Source organism: Sprattus sprattus (assembly GCF_963457725.1).
Source record: "Sprattus sprattus genome assembly, chromosome: 20".
NCBI classification, from domain to species: Eukaryota; Metazoa; Chordata; class Actinopteri; order Clupeiformes; family Clupeidae; genus Sprattus; species Sprattus sprattus.
The window spans coordinates 21,608,710-21,625,169 of record NC_137918.1 but is presented as its reverse complement, the minus strand read 5'-3'; the positions used below and the strand labels follow the sequence as shown (position 1 = coordinate 21,625,169).

Here is a 16,460-nt window from a genome sequence, read left to right as displayed (position 1 = left end):
TATTCTGCTGCGCCTCACGCACATTTTAGTTCATGCATGAGCGTTTCTCCTCCGCTGCACGTCGCCCACTGGATCAGCTAAAGCTGGATAACAGCTCGTTCAAACGGGCGGCGCTTTAAAAGGGCTACTTTTCCAGCGCTGACTGGACTGAATGAAGCAGGGGATGTAAACAGTGGACTGTGTGCTGACGGAGAAGTGGGCAGATGAGAGGAGAGGAGAGGAGAGGAGAGGAGAGGAGAGGAGAGGAGAGGAGAGGAAAAGAGAGGAGGGGAGAGGAGGGGAGAGGAGAGGAGAGGAGCAGGGCAGGGCAGACAGTGACAGACGCATTAATAAAAACATGAGTGGGTTTCATGATGATTCTGGGGCTGCTGTGTGACGCTGAGCAGTCTGGATGGAGAGACTGGAGGCACACACACACACAGAGGGAGGGAAGGATGGGTGAGGGGGAGGGGGGAGGGAGGAGAGGAGAGGAGCGGGCAGGAAAAGAAGAGACCCAGACCAGGCCCAGCTGGGCACATCTTGAGGGGGGATGTGTGTGTGTGTGTGTGTGTGTGTGTGTGTGTGTGTGTGTGTGTGTGTGTGTGTGTGTGTGTGTGTGTGTGTGTGTGTAGGTCCTTGGAGGGTTGGTGATGGGAGTAAATGACGAGGAGGAAAACCCATCTGTTCGTGTATTATAGAATTACACAGACGGGATGGAGCCTGGGTTAGTGTTTGTGTGTGTGTGAGTGTGTGTGTGTGTGTGTGTGTGTGTGTGTGTGTGTGCGTGAGTGTGTGTGCGTGAGTGTGTGTGCCAGTGGCTAAGTGGTCTCCAGAAAAAGAGAGAGCATCCCAGACACACACACACACACACACACACACACACACACACACTAACACACACCTGGCTCATCAGTGCCCTGCTGAGACATACTCGGTGCTTGTACAGAAGCAGCCACTTCAGTCGGAGACAGTCCTCTCCTGTCTCTTCCTTTTGATCCACAGAGCATGATGGCAACAACCTCTACAACACTAGATTGCCAATTACACCATTACGATCTACTCAGCTTCCAGAAGAGTTTCCTGCAGACATGTTTCTTTTGTTGGGAAAGGGGTCAAAGGGGGGAGGGGGTCTAAATATCAAATGTGAGGACATTATGCAGCCTCTCCTGTGTACCACTGCATAAAAGCTTTAGGCTAGGCATGTGACAAGGTGATGCACTACATACACTGAATAATCAGACAATCTTCAATGCAACAATGATTTGGGATCATTAATAGAAAAAAAAAAACTAAAAAGAAAAACCATAAAAACTAAGTAACAAACCAAAACATGTATTCATTAAGAGAGGCTGGATAAGCAGATGTCAATGGCAAAGAAATCAATGTTTACCATGGAGGAGAACCTTCATGACCCCTGTGACAAACTAGATGTGAATATGTGATCAACAGATGCCTCCCAAAAAGGGCAGCTGTATAAAAACTGATAGGTTAGAATCATTTCTGAGCCAACAAAGATTTTAAAGCTTGAAGAACAGTGTGCATCGATGGCCATTTTGTGGGCACGATATGTGGCACACCAGATCCCATTACACAGCTGACCTGGTTAAAGCCCAGTGTCTCTTCCAGGTAAGCTAACACAAAACAGCCTGTCCACTCCTGTATCATGGCTGTCTTTCTCATCTGTGTAACCTGACTCAAGCTACTGGCTCCTCAGTAGTGACCACCAGACGTCACCAGACTTCACCAGACGTCACCAGACTTCACCAGTGGAGCTAGCACAGGGAGAGGCCACTGAAGAGTGGATGAGCACTGACAGCACAGTAAACTGCTTGGCTCTCTCTCACTTTACTTCCAGGCTTTGCTTCGTCTGCTACAATGTCTAGGCTATTCCTTTCAGTAAGGGTGACTGACATGTTTGTTTCTTCTCCTTTATCTGCTTTTGAAGAGAGGTTGAGTCATGTCCTTTTTCTCTACTGTGCCAGATACAGGACTGTGTGAAGTGGGGTTTAAACTGAAAAAAATGTAACCTCATTATTTACCAAATTTGATACCAAATAACATTGTCCTGTTTTTTGTTGTTGTTTTGTTTTGAATCTCAGGGAATTTTCAAGAATCAAATCATCTTTCTTCTTGTGTCCCCTTGTGCCTCTCAGATAATCATGAACGTCTCGGAGGCAGGGTTGCCGTGGCGACCGCAGACAGAGCTGAAAGCCGTGGAACTGCAGGTCCAGGAACTGTACCCGTTCCATGACGGTTGGAACGTGGCCTGCTTTGTCATCCTGCTGCTCTTCATCCTCACGGTCCTCTCCCTCGCTGCGCTGGCGTTGCTCTACGAGCTGCTGGATTGCGGTTGCTTCGCCAAGGGCAAGACGGTGCGCGACCAGCGCGAAGAGCCCGGCACATTCTGCCGAGTGATGGAGAGAGTGGGAGGCAGCAGCCACACAGAGGTGGTGTAGCGCAGGGCCAACCGCCAGACAAGTGGCTTTCTACAAACAAAGCAGACTATGCTCGGAGCACGCACCACTCCCCCCCCACCCCCCCACCCCCTCAACTCCACCCAAACACACACAAACACGCACACCTGATCCTTTCTGTTCCACCCACATCACTGACAATAGACTGACGAGAGATGCTGAGAGGAATTACTTGGGGTATCAACTAACTTGTTTTCTGAAATGTTTCTGTATTTGAAAAGTAACATATCCTTTTTTTTCCAATGAGTGAGGCTCTAAAATGCTTTTACTATGATGGGGCTGTGGTCAATAAAAAAAAGAATTCAAACTCTACATAAAAAAGACTCCAGATAAAATACACAAGTTAATCATCCAAGTACCATCCAGTGCAAACACTGCCCTTGCTATTGTGCAAATCTAAATCTCCATAAGCTGCATTTGGGTCAGGAAGAAGGGAAGAGATCTAAATTACAATCCCCTCAAATTGCAGTACATGCATTGCATTTTGTCATCTGCCTTAAAAACCTGCTTTAAAACCTTAAAAATCAGTTAACCAAAATGCATTGGAAGAAAAAAATGTAACTGTATGTGTCCATTTGGGAAAATGTGCCAATTTGATGTTACGCATAGTTAGCACTCTACATTTCTCAGAAAGGCAAGGCTGTCTGTCTATCATACTATCTCTGCAGCAATTCATTAAGTGTTTATATGAATAAAGTTCACGTATGGCAACCAACTGTACATACCGATGACCCAAAACATTATGACCACTTGCCTCATATGACCGTCTGCTACAGTACACGACCATAATATGACCGTCTGCTATATACATGACCATTGTCATTAAGGGAGGGAATCACAGGAGGGCTAACTGACAATCCAATATGACCCAGATACTGTTCCACCATTATTAAGGCTATATATTTCATCACTTGAAAAGGTATGTTATTTAACAAAACAAAAACAATGTAAAGTGCACTCTAATCCCAGCCAGTTACTGTAAAAGCCCTGTTTGGATGGAATGTCTTTTTGGCTGCCAGTTATGATTGTGTTTCAAGACATGTTCCACACCAATGTTTGAGTAGGTGGCATACATGTGTCAAACTGACATCCTTACAAATCCCTGGTCCCAGGGCTTTCCAGCAAATCATTACCCAGAGCATCACCCTCCCTCTAACAACCTGGCTAGTGTACTCCCTTCCCGAAGTACTCAGTGAACACAAGCCTCGTCATTTGCAGCCTAAATGACGTCAAATACAGTGTGACTCGTTGGGAGCAATGAACTTCTTCTGTCGCCCTAAGGTCCAGTTCTAATTCTTGTGTGCCCATTACAAACAATGTAAAGTGCACTCTTAAAGCCCTGTTTTGATGGAATTTCTTCTTGGCTTTTTGTAAGGATAGGCACGCTCTACTTCCAAAATAAAGGCAATTTTGGGTGCGAGTGAAAAAGACTGTTAACTTATAGTAGAAAAAAAAACCGCACTCTCAAGCTCGTCTCATTGCTTATTTATTTTGACCAGTTTATCTACAGACGCGTAGACGATGGCTTAGGCTGAAACTCGTCTGTGCTTTATGTCTCCTTGGCTGCCAGTAATGATTGTGTTTCAAGACATGGTCCACACCAATGTTTGAGTAGATGGCATACATATGTCAAACTGACATCCTCACAAATCCCTGGACGCAGGGCTTTCCAGCAATTCATGGACAGACAGCGGACAGGCGTTGGCATGGGCACTCGGACAGGTTTGTGGCTGCACAGCACCATACATAGCTGGGTGCAATGCACAGTGTGTTACGACACATTCTACCCATAGCAATCATTAAAATGTCTACGAGGTATGTTTCGGGTCCCATTTCTCCTGCATCCAGCTGGACAAATATACAAATAGAATGTTTGATGACAAACATCTCCCAGACAAAGTGTGGTTATTACTAGCTAATCAAGATTTTTTGCTTTATTTGTAAGTGGTCATGATGTTTAGGCTCATCTATGTAGTGTTCCATGGCCACCAAGCCAATATCAATATAATTTAACGCATGATTAAGCGGACACTTGAGGGTTACAACAGCCAAGAAACTAGTGACACTCATCTAACCTGCACTGTTTTTGGATCCTGATGCCTCCTTGTCTGGCCTGGCCTTTCTCTTCTTGGAAGAGCTCGATTCAGAAGGAGCTGGCCTCCTCTCAACTGCGGGAGTGCTGAGGGCTCTCTTCTTGAACAGCTCCCTCTCCCGAAGCAAAGCTGGATCCATCCTGAAAATAAAGCTGTTTTTAAATCAATATGATAGAATTGTAGTGTAAGGAGTGTTAACCAATCCCACACCTCCGTGGAGGTTCATGTTGTCAACAGTCTACAGTAGATCAGATTAACCTGATCACTAGAAATCTGTTGTTAGATCAAATAAATAACAGTGGAAACGCCAACATGTGTCAGCTAATGATAATGACATGTCTCTGGTTTTAATGTAACATGCTGTGTGAATTACTACACATAAATGAGCTAGCTACCTACCATTGCATCAACTTTTTTTAACACAAGAAGTGCTTTGACGGAACTAACTTTACCTGAGTAGATTCGTGACCAAAACTAAATTGACGACTGATGCCAACCTCAGGACATACAACTAGCAGGCTAAACGGCTAACGTTAGAATGGATACTACTTTCACTGAGTTGGTTAGAAAAACACCTTTAATATAACAATCGTAAAATGAATGGATGACATCGCTCACCTATCTTTGCTTATGTTAACGGTCTCTATCTAGGTAGCTAAGTGTGGTTTGCTTAGCAACATATTATATACAGCTACGTTAACGTCAAACGAAGTTGTCAACACAAATACTGAGGACTGTGGCTAGCGCACAAGCTAGCTGGAAAGTTAACCTTTATCTTATCAAAAGCGTCAAAAACCAACCTTGTATATTCGACCGCGTGTCCCCTCGTTGAGAGAAACAGTCAGGCTACGTTTGAAATATCAATGTCACGCTCATCGGATATTTCTTTAACCAACTGTACACAGTGTATCAAGTCACTCTTTTGTGTCTAGCTTGCGTTCAACTGGCTAACTAGCGTTGGACTTGTTGGTTGGTTCCGGTGGTTCTGTTTCAACTTCTCCTTCTGTAGTTTTCTTTAAACATCAGAAAAATCTTTTGCGCCACCCACTGGCTTGGAGTTTTGTTCCTGTGGTAAGACCAACGTGGTGTCAGGATGAAATATTTCATGATCATCTGTCCCATCAATCAGGGAGTGGCTGAATAGGTTAAAGTGCAAACTTCAGAAAATATAAAATAGATAGGCAACATCGAAAACTGAAGGCTTTGATAGAGGCAAACACACATCCACATGTAATATTATATATTCAAAAACTACAGGCAGAGGAAAGCCACTGTCGATGAATCATATATTCCAGTAGGCCTATAAACGAGGCCTTCTTGTTAATCCATATTTAGAAGTGGATATTTTCATTTCTTTGACTTTGGGAACCTATGGCAACTCCCAAACTTTATATAAAAAAGTAGGCCTAACGTCATGTGACCATGGCATGTGGATTATGCAAAATAATGTCCTTGTACGTCGATATGCAACGTGATCTCCAATACCTGTTCGTATCAATGTAGGCTTTCTTTTTTTTCATTTATCACCCAACCACTCAGCCTACTGACCTGACTTCTTGATATTGAAAAAGTTGCAGTGGTATGTGTGTGTTGTATTGCCCTCTGCTGTTGCAGAGTGAAATAGTAGCCGACGTTACGCAAACAATCGCGTCACTTAATAGGTCCATGCACAAATTCAAATGGTGGGTTAAACGCTTTGAATTACTGAAATGTCGTGGGAAGGAGTGGGAGAATGTCATCCAACTGATGATATTGTTGTTTTTTTATTTTCCAATTTTGTTTTGCACTACTGCACCCTCTTAAACCTTAAAACCATTAGGCCTATAGGCTACGATTTGGGCTGTGGGGGAACGCTGTAGCATGACCCTGAAAACATTATGCTATTAAGACACTCAGATGTAGCCTACTAGGAGGATTATGTAATAATGTATCATGTGACCACCCTGCACGGTTACATATTATTTACGGCTAGTTGAGTCACAGCTTGAAAATGTATCCTTCAGTATGCAAACGGATTCGTGAAATACTTGGACGTTTGTGTCACTGTGGGGAAAAAAACAAGTAGCCTTGTAGTGTCTATTGCGAGATGTTTGAAGAAAGCAGCGCTTTCCGTCTCCAGTTGCGATTGAGTTGACGGGGTGGAGCTTAACTGCTTCTAAACTCACCTTGCCTCAGCGCAACATTCAGGTTAGGGCTGCCGATATTTTAGGCAGGGCAGTCGCTGATGCCATTTAATTACACTAAATCTGGTTAGTTTGATAAAACAATGAAGAACATTCTGGAGCGAGTGAGACCACTGAGGAGTTTCAAGTGGAGAACCTGAAATATATTTAGCACGACAAGCATATTTCCAACTCGTCTGTAAGATTAAAGGGACATATTTTGATTGAAGCTGCGACAGATAGTCCTACGGTGAGTTGTGATTCTTATGTTTACATACGTTTCAATTAGCTTAATTTTCAAACGTTGCCATAGTCAGGTTCTGCGCAAAGTTGGACTGTCATTTTGTTATTGTATGCTTTACAATGTAAACTGCAATGTAGCCTAACTAATGTTCACGTTAGAGATTGTTACAGTAGCCATTGGGTAGGGTACTTTTAACATTTCACGTGCGTCCGCACGTTTTGTTCATTAAATCATTATGATGTGATATGAAGTTGTGGTCAAAGCGTGCGCCAGTTGGAGGGAACGAAACATGCGTAACAGCAGTAGGCTATACCATTCAAATATATTTACACAGTTCCACAGAAACACTCGGCTAAAGGTTATTCGTTATCCTGTGGTTTCTTATGAACTTGAATGTGATTCGAGCACCAAAAGCTGTTCACAGGTACAAGAACGACTCGAATGTTTTGACCTGCCAAGTCGAACTCAGCAGTGTTCACACAGTGTTCTCTGTCAACTTCTCGTCAACTCTAGCACTTCAGTAACCAACGAGCCTGTGGCCTATTTTAGAATAGAGTTTTGACGTGAAGTTAATTTGATTTAAATGACCCTACTAAATTACGTGTAAATCAGGACCTTGTAATTCTGTATAAGGTTAGGATGTGATCCTACCCTGCCAGGCTGCCACTGAAACCTGGCCTCCGAAGTTTAAAATGTTATTGGATTGCTACAGAGTGGGGAAATTAAAACTTTGTAGGATACTTAAAGCAAGGTCTATAGTTCCTACACAATTTCTTGTCCTCCTATAGTTCCAAAGGTGACGCAGCCTATATGCCATGCCATTTCCTTTCAATTGGGTATATTGGTGTCCTGTTCATATTTGAACAAGGATTTTGTTACACTGTAAACCTTCATGAGATTGATGTATTTGTGTATGTCATATCGTCAACAGGCTCCATATTATGAAACAAAAACATAGCTGCTATGCTTGTAAAACCAAGGATGCTACAAGTAAAAGAGCGTCAGTGATTATATTTTGTTGATTTACTGCTGACTTTTTGCTGTGTTCAATATTTTTTACAGTGAATAAGAAAATAACCTCAATTAACCTCAAGTCAAATGGATGCTAACAAACAGCGTGTGATGTTATCAATGGACCATGTATACCTCTGTATAGTGGCTCATGTTGACATTACTCCGGTGTTTCTTCTTCCTTGTTCCTGTCCTAAGAGCATATGTTTGGAGTATTGGGCACTGTGTACTATTTCTTCCAGCAAACCACCATAGTAATATTATTATACTATTAGAGAAGCTCATTTTGACCTTGACTTTTGCCAAGGGTCACAACACTGAGAATGGGTAGAGTGAGCGGGCACAGACTAAAGCTCTTTATGAATGTAGCTGATCCCCTGGACATTACAAGATCTTTCTGCTTCAACAGACCTCACTTTCATGTGGATGGAACTGGAATATTTCATTTCAGCCTCCTCGGGGTCCTATTTTCTCATAGACTTTAGTCTGTTATCTTCTTATTAGTCCTTCTCCTCTTTTCTTATAATGTTGCAATATCGCATAACTGTATTTTGTAGCTTCACTTCACAACCACCTGTATTGCATTGCAATGTTTAACATTTAGTGTAAACCTTGCAGCTTTATTAAATGTGTCGGTATAGGGCAACGTTTATTGTGCTTTTAATCCAGTTTCTGCACAGACTCAACGGTGATGAGAGGGTTGTGAACAAGAGATACACAGACCCTCATAACTGTTCATTCGTAATTTTTAGTGCTCATACTGTATGTAATTGTCTGTGAAATACCAGTAGAGCTGTGCCAGTTAACACATTCATCATGTGAAATGTGGAAACCAACTGTTCGCAAGCCATCTGTGCCCATGTTGGCTCTAAAACAGGGGTCTTCAACGTTTTTCAGGCCAGGGACCCCTAAACTGATGGCGAGATGAGCAGGGACCCCCTACTATATAAATTGCATAACATTTTGTTTATAATATACTGGGCCTAGTGCCAAATAAACATAGCTACCCTGTTATTGTGTCGATGGCACACATCCTCCTACATTAAGGAGATGTATCTTCTTTTCAATTACTCCTGACTGACACGATCCAACGGATGACGGAGGAGGAGTCTGGCGCATGGAGTTGTGTTGACAACGTAGATGTTATAGTGAGATTGACAGGTCAACAAACCAATCACACCGCTAGCAAGTTGTTAAGATTGTAGGTAGTACCTTGCTAACATTAGCTAGGAGGCTCACACACCTCGCAAATCCTCACTTATTTTTGAATTTTTCTTTTCTTTTTTTTTTTTAAATATTAAAAAAAAATATCTTATCAACCAAAGATTTCGCGACCCGGGACCCCCTGTTGAAGACCCCTGCTCTAAAACATTATTCTGAAATAGATTGTTGTAGCCTACACAAACAGAACATGCAATGTTCACAGATCCTGGCATGCACTTACAGTTCACTGAATATACTGTACTGTACACTTGCAAATATTCTCTAAATCTTGGTTGTTTTAGCCACCTCTTTACAGAGCAGGTGAATAATGTTCAGACGACTGTCTGGGTGGCAGGAGACTGTAGTACATTCCAAAACTCAAATCAGCCTTTTCTTGTGAAATTTCTGGTTCAACCTCTTTAGTTACCACACCTATGACAGGCTCAGCAGCTTATTGTCCTGGAACTACACCCTCTATTTGGCATGGCTGGTGTGTGAGGTAACGACTAGTGTATGTGTTTGTGGATATTAAGAGATATATCTTGTACACCTGCCTTTGGAAGCACACAAAGACCACACATATGTATTCATATGAGTTCCAGTTACTCCGTTGCATTCTATGCAAATCCATTCAAAGTTGATGAATGGTAGAACGCTGACTCAAATCAAATATATGCAGGTAGATTTCTTGCTATGCTACTCGTCTCAGATAAAGAGAAACTGCTTTTTATGCTGTGCCTGAAATATGTGACTTGAAACTTGAAAGCTTCTCAGTCATCTCACACCCTAAGGGATTAAATCAAATTATATTATATATAAAATTGGACACGCTCAGTGTTTCTGGATGGTCATTTACTCCCAGGAAGCTGGCAGAGTTATTTTTCTGACATTTGATAAAGGGTGGCAACTTATAGCCATGGCTATGGCTTTGGTTCTCGTCGTTCCCATCAAGCCGTGTGGCCTGGCTCACCTCCGCCGTGTCCCGTGTTTGGGATTAAATCTATCTTCAATGGCTTCTAAGCATTCCTCCTGGGAGCCTCAGTGGGGCCCCCAGGGGCCGAACACGCTGAGGCTGGGCAGGTCCTCAGGTGCTAGTTATTACCACTCAAAAAAATGTAATCCTGAAATGATGACAAATTCCAGTTCTGCATAGCTCTCCCTTACAAACTTGGAACCAATGATGTAACTTCACATATTGTATTGTCCTCTTCTCCTAAATTTGGAGAAGGAAGACCTTGAGCAGGAGTTAAAGGCACCCAGTGCAACATTAGGGCATTAAAATGGAAATATTCTGGATAAGACAATCTTTATGATATTGACATTTACTTCACCATATTAGCACATTTGCATCATTATTTGATACTTTGGGCGTTAAAAAGAGCGCTAAAACTAGCCGAACCAATAAATAAAGCAGGATTCCAGTCAATGGAAAAATGGCCTCTCCCCACCGGCGATTGTTGTTGTTTACGACGTCTCATCTTTGCTCCTTGAATGTCGATATGTAATGGTATGGAGTTATTGAAACTTACTATGTGTAAAAAATACTCAAATTTGAATGTTTATTTTTCGAGTCTCAAGCCTATATAAAGTTGCACTGGGTGCCTTTAAGGATAAGAATCATCAAAGGAGACCAGCCGCAGACTTCTCACATGACCAATTTAAACTGAGTGTAGAATTACACCCTAATCACAGAGGAGACATCTTTGTCATCACCATTTTTTCTTCATATTTCTCATCCTCTTTTTTTTCCATCTCTCTGTCGATTCTACCCCTCCCTCTCCTCTCTGTGGTTCGCAGTCAGACATTGCCTTGCTGCTCATGCAAAGACGAGTCCTTTTTATCTGTTTTGCCTGCGTTCAGGCAGGCTGGCAGAGGAAGTGGTGATCACTCAGATCTCTCCCACAAAGGCCCTTATGCTGGGACCCTCTTTTGTGCGAGAGTCTGTCTTTGTGATAAAAAAAAATCGGCAAGCCGTCTTTCATGTTTTGTCCTTCTGGCCTGGTGACATCAGTCGCTAAAAATGTTCTCTGTGATGTAGATAGAGGTAGAGAATGGCGAGTAACAAGGATTGAATGGGTTTTTTTTTGTGACTGCTTGTGTCTCCCAAGGATCCTCATCAGCAACTACCAGCCAGCCTCTTAATTAGACGCGTTACCCTCTCGCTCTCTCCTGCTCTCTCTCTCAGATACACACACACACACACACACACACACACACACACACACACACACACACACACACACACACACACACTTATCTCCATATCAACCCTCAACAGCCCTGCCAGTCTGGGCTACAGAAGTGAGCCATAATACCCCTTATGAGGTGAAGGCTGGTAGCCAAGCGTTACTGTCCACTCTGCCCCTCTGTTCCACCTGATTAGCAACTCTGCATTGCTCATCATATCAGCAGTAGGAGCACCATTATCACCCACTACCTGAATGTTATCAGCTTGTGTGTTTGGACTGTGGGTCTGTCTGCGGCTGACTGAGCTCCTCCTCCACCGCCATAAAGCACCCGTATCAGCCGTAGCCTGGCAGGAGGCTCCCCTGAATAGTGCCCGTTGTGGAGCGAACGTAAAACACAGCTTTGAACATTGTCCATTGTGCCCTGTCACCTACAATCCCTGATTCTGATGAGATCTGCTGGCCCAAAATACTGTGCTGGAAGCCATTGGTAAACAGCCCAGGAAAGGCATGCACACATCTCAGATGGCATAGCAGATGTAGTAAGGCGAGATGTCTGTGTACGTAAGCAGTGAATCTATAGTTACTATATAGTTTGGGGCATCATAGAAACTGTGTGCAGGTGTCCATATATGTTTGTGCCCAGTCTCTTTGCGTGATGTCTGGGGAGTGTGTGATGTTGTCATGCGTTTCCATGTCCTCTTGGGTGTTGGGTCTCCCTCTCGCGTGTGTTTACACCTCCTTGGTTACCGGTGGAGACTCTCCTTAGGGCTCTGCTCTGGTAGTCTCCTGTCGGGGGAAACGCTGCTGAGCGAGCATGGAGTAAGACGTGTGTTTGTGTAGCTCTGCAGGAAACTACCGTTAAATTATTATTTTCAGATAATATTTTTTTTAAACAGCACTTTAAACGAAGACATATTTGCTTCGTGCAACTATTATACGCGCAAGATGTCAAACAAACCTGGCAAAACACGACAAACAACCATATCTGCGTCGAAGCCTTCTTCAACTAGTCAGACCACATGGTAGTCTCCTGTCAGGCTCCTAGCCGCGGTGCTCTTGTTTGAACATGTAAATCAACCTGGCACTGGGTGCACACATGCCGCACGCCGCACATGGCTCAGGGGAGAGGCTCACGTGTTCAGCATGGCCTTCACAAACAGGTGCTGGGTCTCCTCCATGCGGTGAATCAGGCTGATCACAGGTTATAATAATAATAATAATAATTCTATTCTATGATTTCATGAATTTCCCTTGGGATTAATAAAGTATCCATCCATCTATCTATCTATCATCTAATTAATTTAATTTGTAGTGCACTCTACATTCAAACAGAATCTCAGAGTGCTACATAGTTAAAAACAGCCCATAACAAAAGCATAGTTTGAAGAATAATACGTTTTTAAAAAGTAGGAAACGCCTTTCTAAATAAAAAGGTTTTTAGGCCAGTCTTAAAACAGTCTAGTGTCTGTGTTGCCCTTAAGTGGTCCGGGAGGCTGTTCCACAGACGCGGCGCTGCAGAGGAGAAGGCCTGGTTGCCCATGGTGCGTAGCCTGGTGTTTATACCAACTCTCTGATAATTGATGTTGGCCAAGGTTGATGGCAACCATTACAGTGTGTGAGCGGCTATTGCTAATACTTTACTGGACACATTTTGAATACCCTTGATCCTCTTTTCAACCTAAGATGTTGAACTAATAACAATTAACGTTGACAGTATGGATTCAGCCATACCCCTAAATCTAAGGATCCAAAAGACGATCTAGTTGAAGTTCTTGAAGGGCAAGCACCAAAGCTATCCCTATTTGTCACAACACTCCACCTGTAAGACTGCCCGTGGTGTGATTGAGGGTTGCGGATTCATCAGATGCCTGAAAGTGCCATACCGGAAGTTACGTAGTGTTTCTAAGTGTCAGAATCAACTTTTTCTTAGGATTTTTTAGGGTTAGGGTTAGAGTATAATGAACCCCCTGTGTATGACGTCATATGAGGCCGATATGGCACTTTCAGGCATCTGATACACAACCGTGATTGAGGGCGAGGGGCAGTAAATCAGAGGAGGTTTGTGGCACCCACTGGAGACAGCTGTGGAGGAATGAGTAGCCGTGAGTGGCTGTGCTGTGTCTTCTTTGTTAATGGCCCTGTGCTGCCTGAGGCTATAAATAGCGTGTGGTAATCTGGCCCTCTGTGCTCCCACCTGTAAATATTTCAGTAGAGCCTGTCACGGCTGTGGCCCTAACCTCACCCTCCTGTCTCCTTGGACACCCGGACCTGTACATTTCCCTTACGTCATCATTGCTTCATCAAATGTGTGTGTTCTGATTTTGGGTTGGCATATGGTCATAGTGGCAGTTTGTTTGCTAATTTATGTCGTCTTGAAAAATTAACCTCTTTGTTACTTCATAGGCTTAGAACATTAACAAAACAGACTCTATGAGAGAGAGACTTGAATGTCAGTAGTTGTATTGGCAGCACTTTTATGGGGTAATGTCTTCATGGTGTGGAAATTGAAAGACTAACATGCATTAGCCCTAAGGATGCCCATTCATGAGAGATTGAGAGAACTGAAGTGCTGACTGCTTGAAAAAGTCCACTTAACAGAAACATTGCATGTTAAGTCGCTGCATGTTGAGACGCTGAAATCAGCTAGTGATTGATCCAGTGCCCAATGTGCTGAGGAGTCGTAGTCCACGAGCAAGCAGCACAAGTTCCAACAGCAGTCCCATTTCAGGTAGGTGTGGTTGCTGTGTGAGCCCAGCCTCGCCCCGTCCTGCTGTGTGAAACCTCCAGGGAGACTATCTAGCCAGCAACAGGGGTGGAACAGAAAAATGGGTGTGGAATCTGTCTCTCTCTCTCTCTCACACACACACACACACACACACACACACATACACATACACATACACATACACATACACACATACATACATACACACACACACATATACACACGTTCACACACACACACACACACATTCAGTCTTGCCCTGTAAGCCCTGTGGCATTATCTCTCATCCCTCTCTCTGCTATTGTTGCACCTTCTGAAGTTTCCTGTGTGTGCTCCCATTTAGTGTGGGCCTTTTCTAGAGAGGCTGTCACATGAGCCCCAGGTTGTGCAGGGTAGTTGTATTTGAACAGGTGCTTTAGTGAGGTGGTAATCGGTGATGTGACCCTTTTTTTTCTGTACACAGCCAGGTCTCTGCCTCTTATGTTGTAAGCCAGCACATCATGTGAAGTTGAATTTCACTGAAACCTGATAGGCGCTTATGATGACTTCATATGCCATTGTGAGATGACTAAAGAGCTGGAAGGCCGAGCCCTCTCTGAGTAAGCCTGCTCTCTGTTACCATGTCGCATATCTGTAAGTCTGTACCAAGGACACCGGCTGTAGTGAAACATTAAAAGTCAGAGCGCTGCTTACATTAGCCACATGGGTCACCCTTGACTTAACATGCAATGTTTCTGTTAAGTGGACATTTTTTCAAGCAGTCAGCACTTCAGTTCTCTCAATCTCTCTCTCTCTCTCTCTCTCTCTCTCTCTCTCTCTCTCTCTCTCTCTCTCTTCTCTTTCCCTCCCTCTCTCTCTCTCTCTCTCTCTCTCTCTCTCTCTTTCTCTCTCCCTCTCTGTAGCCTCTTATGTCATGCGGAGCACTCTACAGTACACTGCCACATGCCTGGAATGAGTTTTCCCCATTCAGTGTGGAATGTGCAACCCCCCCCTGACCAGCCCTTTTTTTCACGTGTGCACACACACACACACACACACACATGTTCTATATGAATCCACAGCACAATGCAGAATGTGGTGTGAGTGTGCCTGCTCTCAGGCTGCTTCGTGTGTGTGTGTGTGTGTGTGTGTGTGTGTGTGTGTGTGTGTCGTGTGTGTGTGTGTGTGTGTGTGTGTGTGTGTGTGTGTGTGTGTCGTGTGTGTGTGTGCGTGCGTGTGTGTGTGTGTGTGTATCTGAGAGAGAGAGCAGGAGAGAGCGAGAGGGGAACACTTCTAATTAAGAGGCTGGCTGGTAGTTGCTGATGAGGATCCTGTTGATGAGGGAGGTTCCTCCACAGGGGGTCCTGTTAACGCTCCGTTGGAACACAGGACGGATTGATCTTCCCCTTTGGTGTTTTCTAAGGTAGTAAAAGGCTCTTGATCAGCGGAGCATTCAGAGCCTTTCCTCTCTCTCTCTCTCTCTCTCTCATCTTCCTGTTTACATCCGGACTCTGTACAGTAATCCAGTGTACCCGTTTGGAGTTATACATGCGCAGCCCACACCAGTTCACACCAGGGAGCTTCTTTAATTTCAGTTCTGAAGGAAGTTTGTTTATTCACTGTTTATACGTCTTTGTTCGCATGTTTGAACTTATTCGTCTCAAGATCTTCGGTGTGCAAGACGAATTATATCAATTAACATAATCACCTAATTGGGTAATTGCAGGTAAGTGGAGTACGCGGGCTGCTTGTGATACAGAGTGGCTGATAAGGAGGTCCCCAGTGTGCTGTCCCCATGCACACACACAGAAACGTACCACCAAACACAAACACATGCACGGGCCGAGTTTGAGAATCTGTGTGATCTGCGGGCTGCCTCTTCAGAGACGGCCTCTGCACACACACACACACACACACACACACACACACACACACACACATACACACACACACACACACCCTTCTGTCTGTCCTTCTCAGAAGTGGGAGATAAGTATCAGGGTGCAATATGAGTGTGTGTATCCGTGTGTATCTGTGTGTGTGAGTGTGTATCTGTGATCTGCGGGCTGCCTTTTCAGAGGCTGCCTCTGCTGAGTCTACTGCTGGCCTACTTCAGCTGTGTGGCATGCATGCCCCTGCTGGTCTATTTTGAGGATGTGGAGCAGCGTCCCTGTGCCGCCTCCTCTCCCTGTCCTGAGGGGCTCTTCCACGGCGCCCCGGCAGCTGCCGCCGCAGTCGGAGATGAATGCACCTTTCATTTGGGTCAGCTTTCTCAAATACAGTGGAGCTGCTTAACCAACCACATCCTTGGGGTCATGTTGACAACCAAACCCCTTACCCAAAGCAGGATACTTTCACTCAGTGGATCTTTTCCAGCCCTCTAAAGTAATCTCTGATGTAC

At 44.1% G+C, this 16,460-nt stretch overlaps 3 protein-coding genes across 4 annotated transcripts in view; 2 read left to right on the top strand and 1 right to left on the bottom strand.

Annotated features, from left to right (window-relative positions):
• The window catches only part of gtf2e2 (general transcription factor IIE, polypeptide 2, beta), a 12,101-nt gene extending 6,608 nt beyond the window's left edge, over window positions 1-5,493 (bottom strand). The window contains exons 1-2 of the mRNA XM_080858776.1: window positions 5,347-5,493; window positions 4,529-4,686 (exon numbers count right to left, since the gene is read on the bottom strand). Coding sequence (XP_080714902.1) covers window positions 4,529-4,685 — 157 coding nt within the window. The 5' untranslated portion in view covers window position 4,686; window positions 5,347-5,493. The remainder of the gene's footprint in view (window positions 1-4,528; window positions 4,687-5,346) is intronic.
• Window positions 2,139-2,435, top strand: smim18 (small integral membrane protein 18; the record flags this gene model as incomplete). The annotated part of the gene is made up of 1 exon (XM_080858777.1): window positions 2,139-2,435. The coding sequence occupies one exon, from the start codon at window positions 2,139-2,141 to the stop codon at window positions 2,433-2,435; it is 297 nt and encodes a 98-aa protein (XP_080714903.1).
• A 1,252-nt stretch (window positions 5,494-6,745) lies between the features above and the next one.
• Window positions 6,746-16,460, top strand: part of fhip1aa (FHF complex subunit HOOK interacting protein 1Aa) — a 32,347-nt gene continuing 22,632 nt past the window's right edge. For both annotated transcript variants that reach the window (XM_080859757.1, XM_080859758.1), the window contains exon 1: window positions 6,746-6,958. The gene's annotated coding sequence lies outside the window, so the exon portion shown is untranslated. The remainder of the gene's footprint in view (window positions 6,959-16,460) is intronic.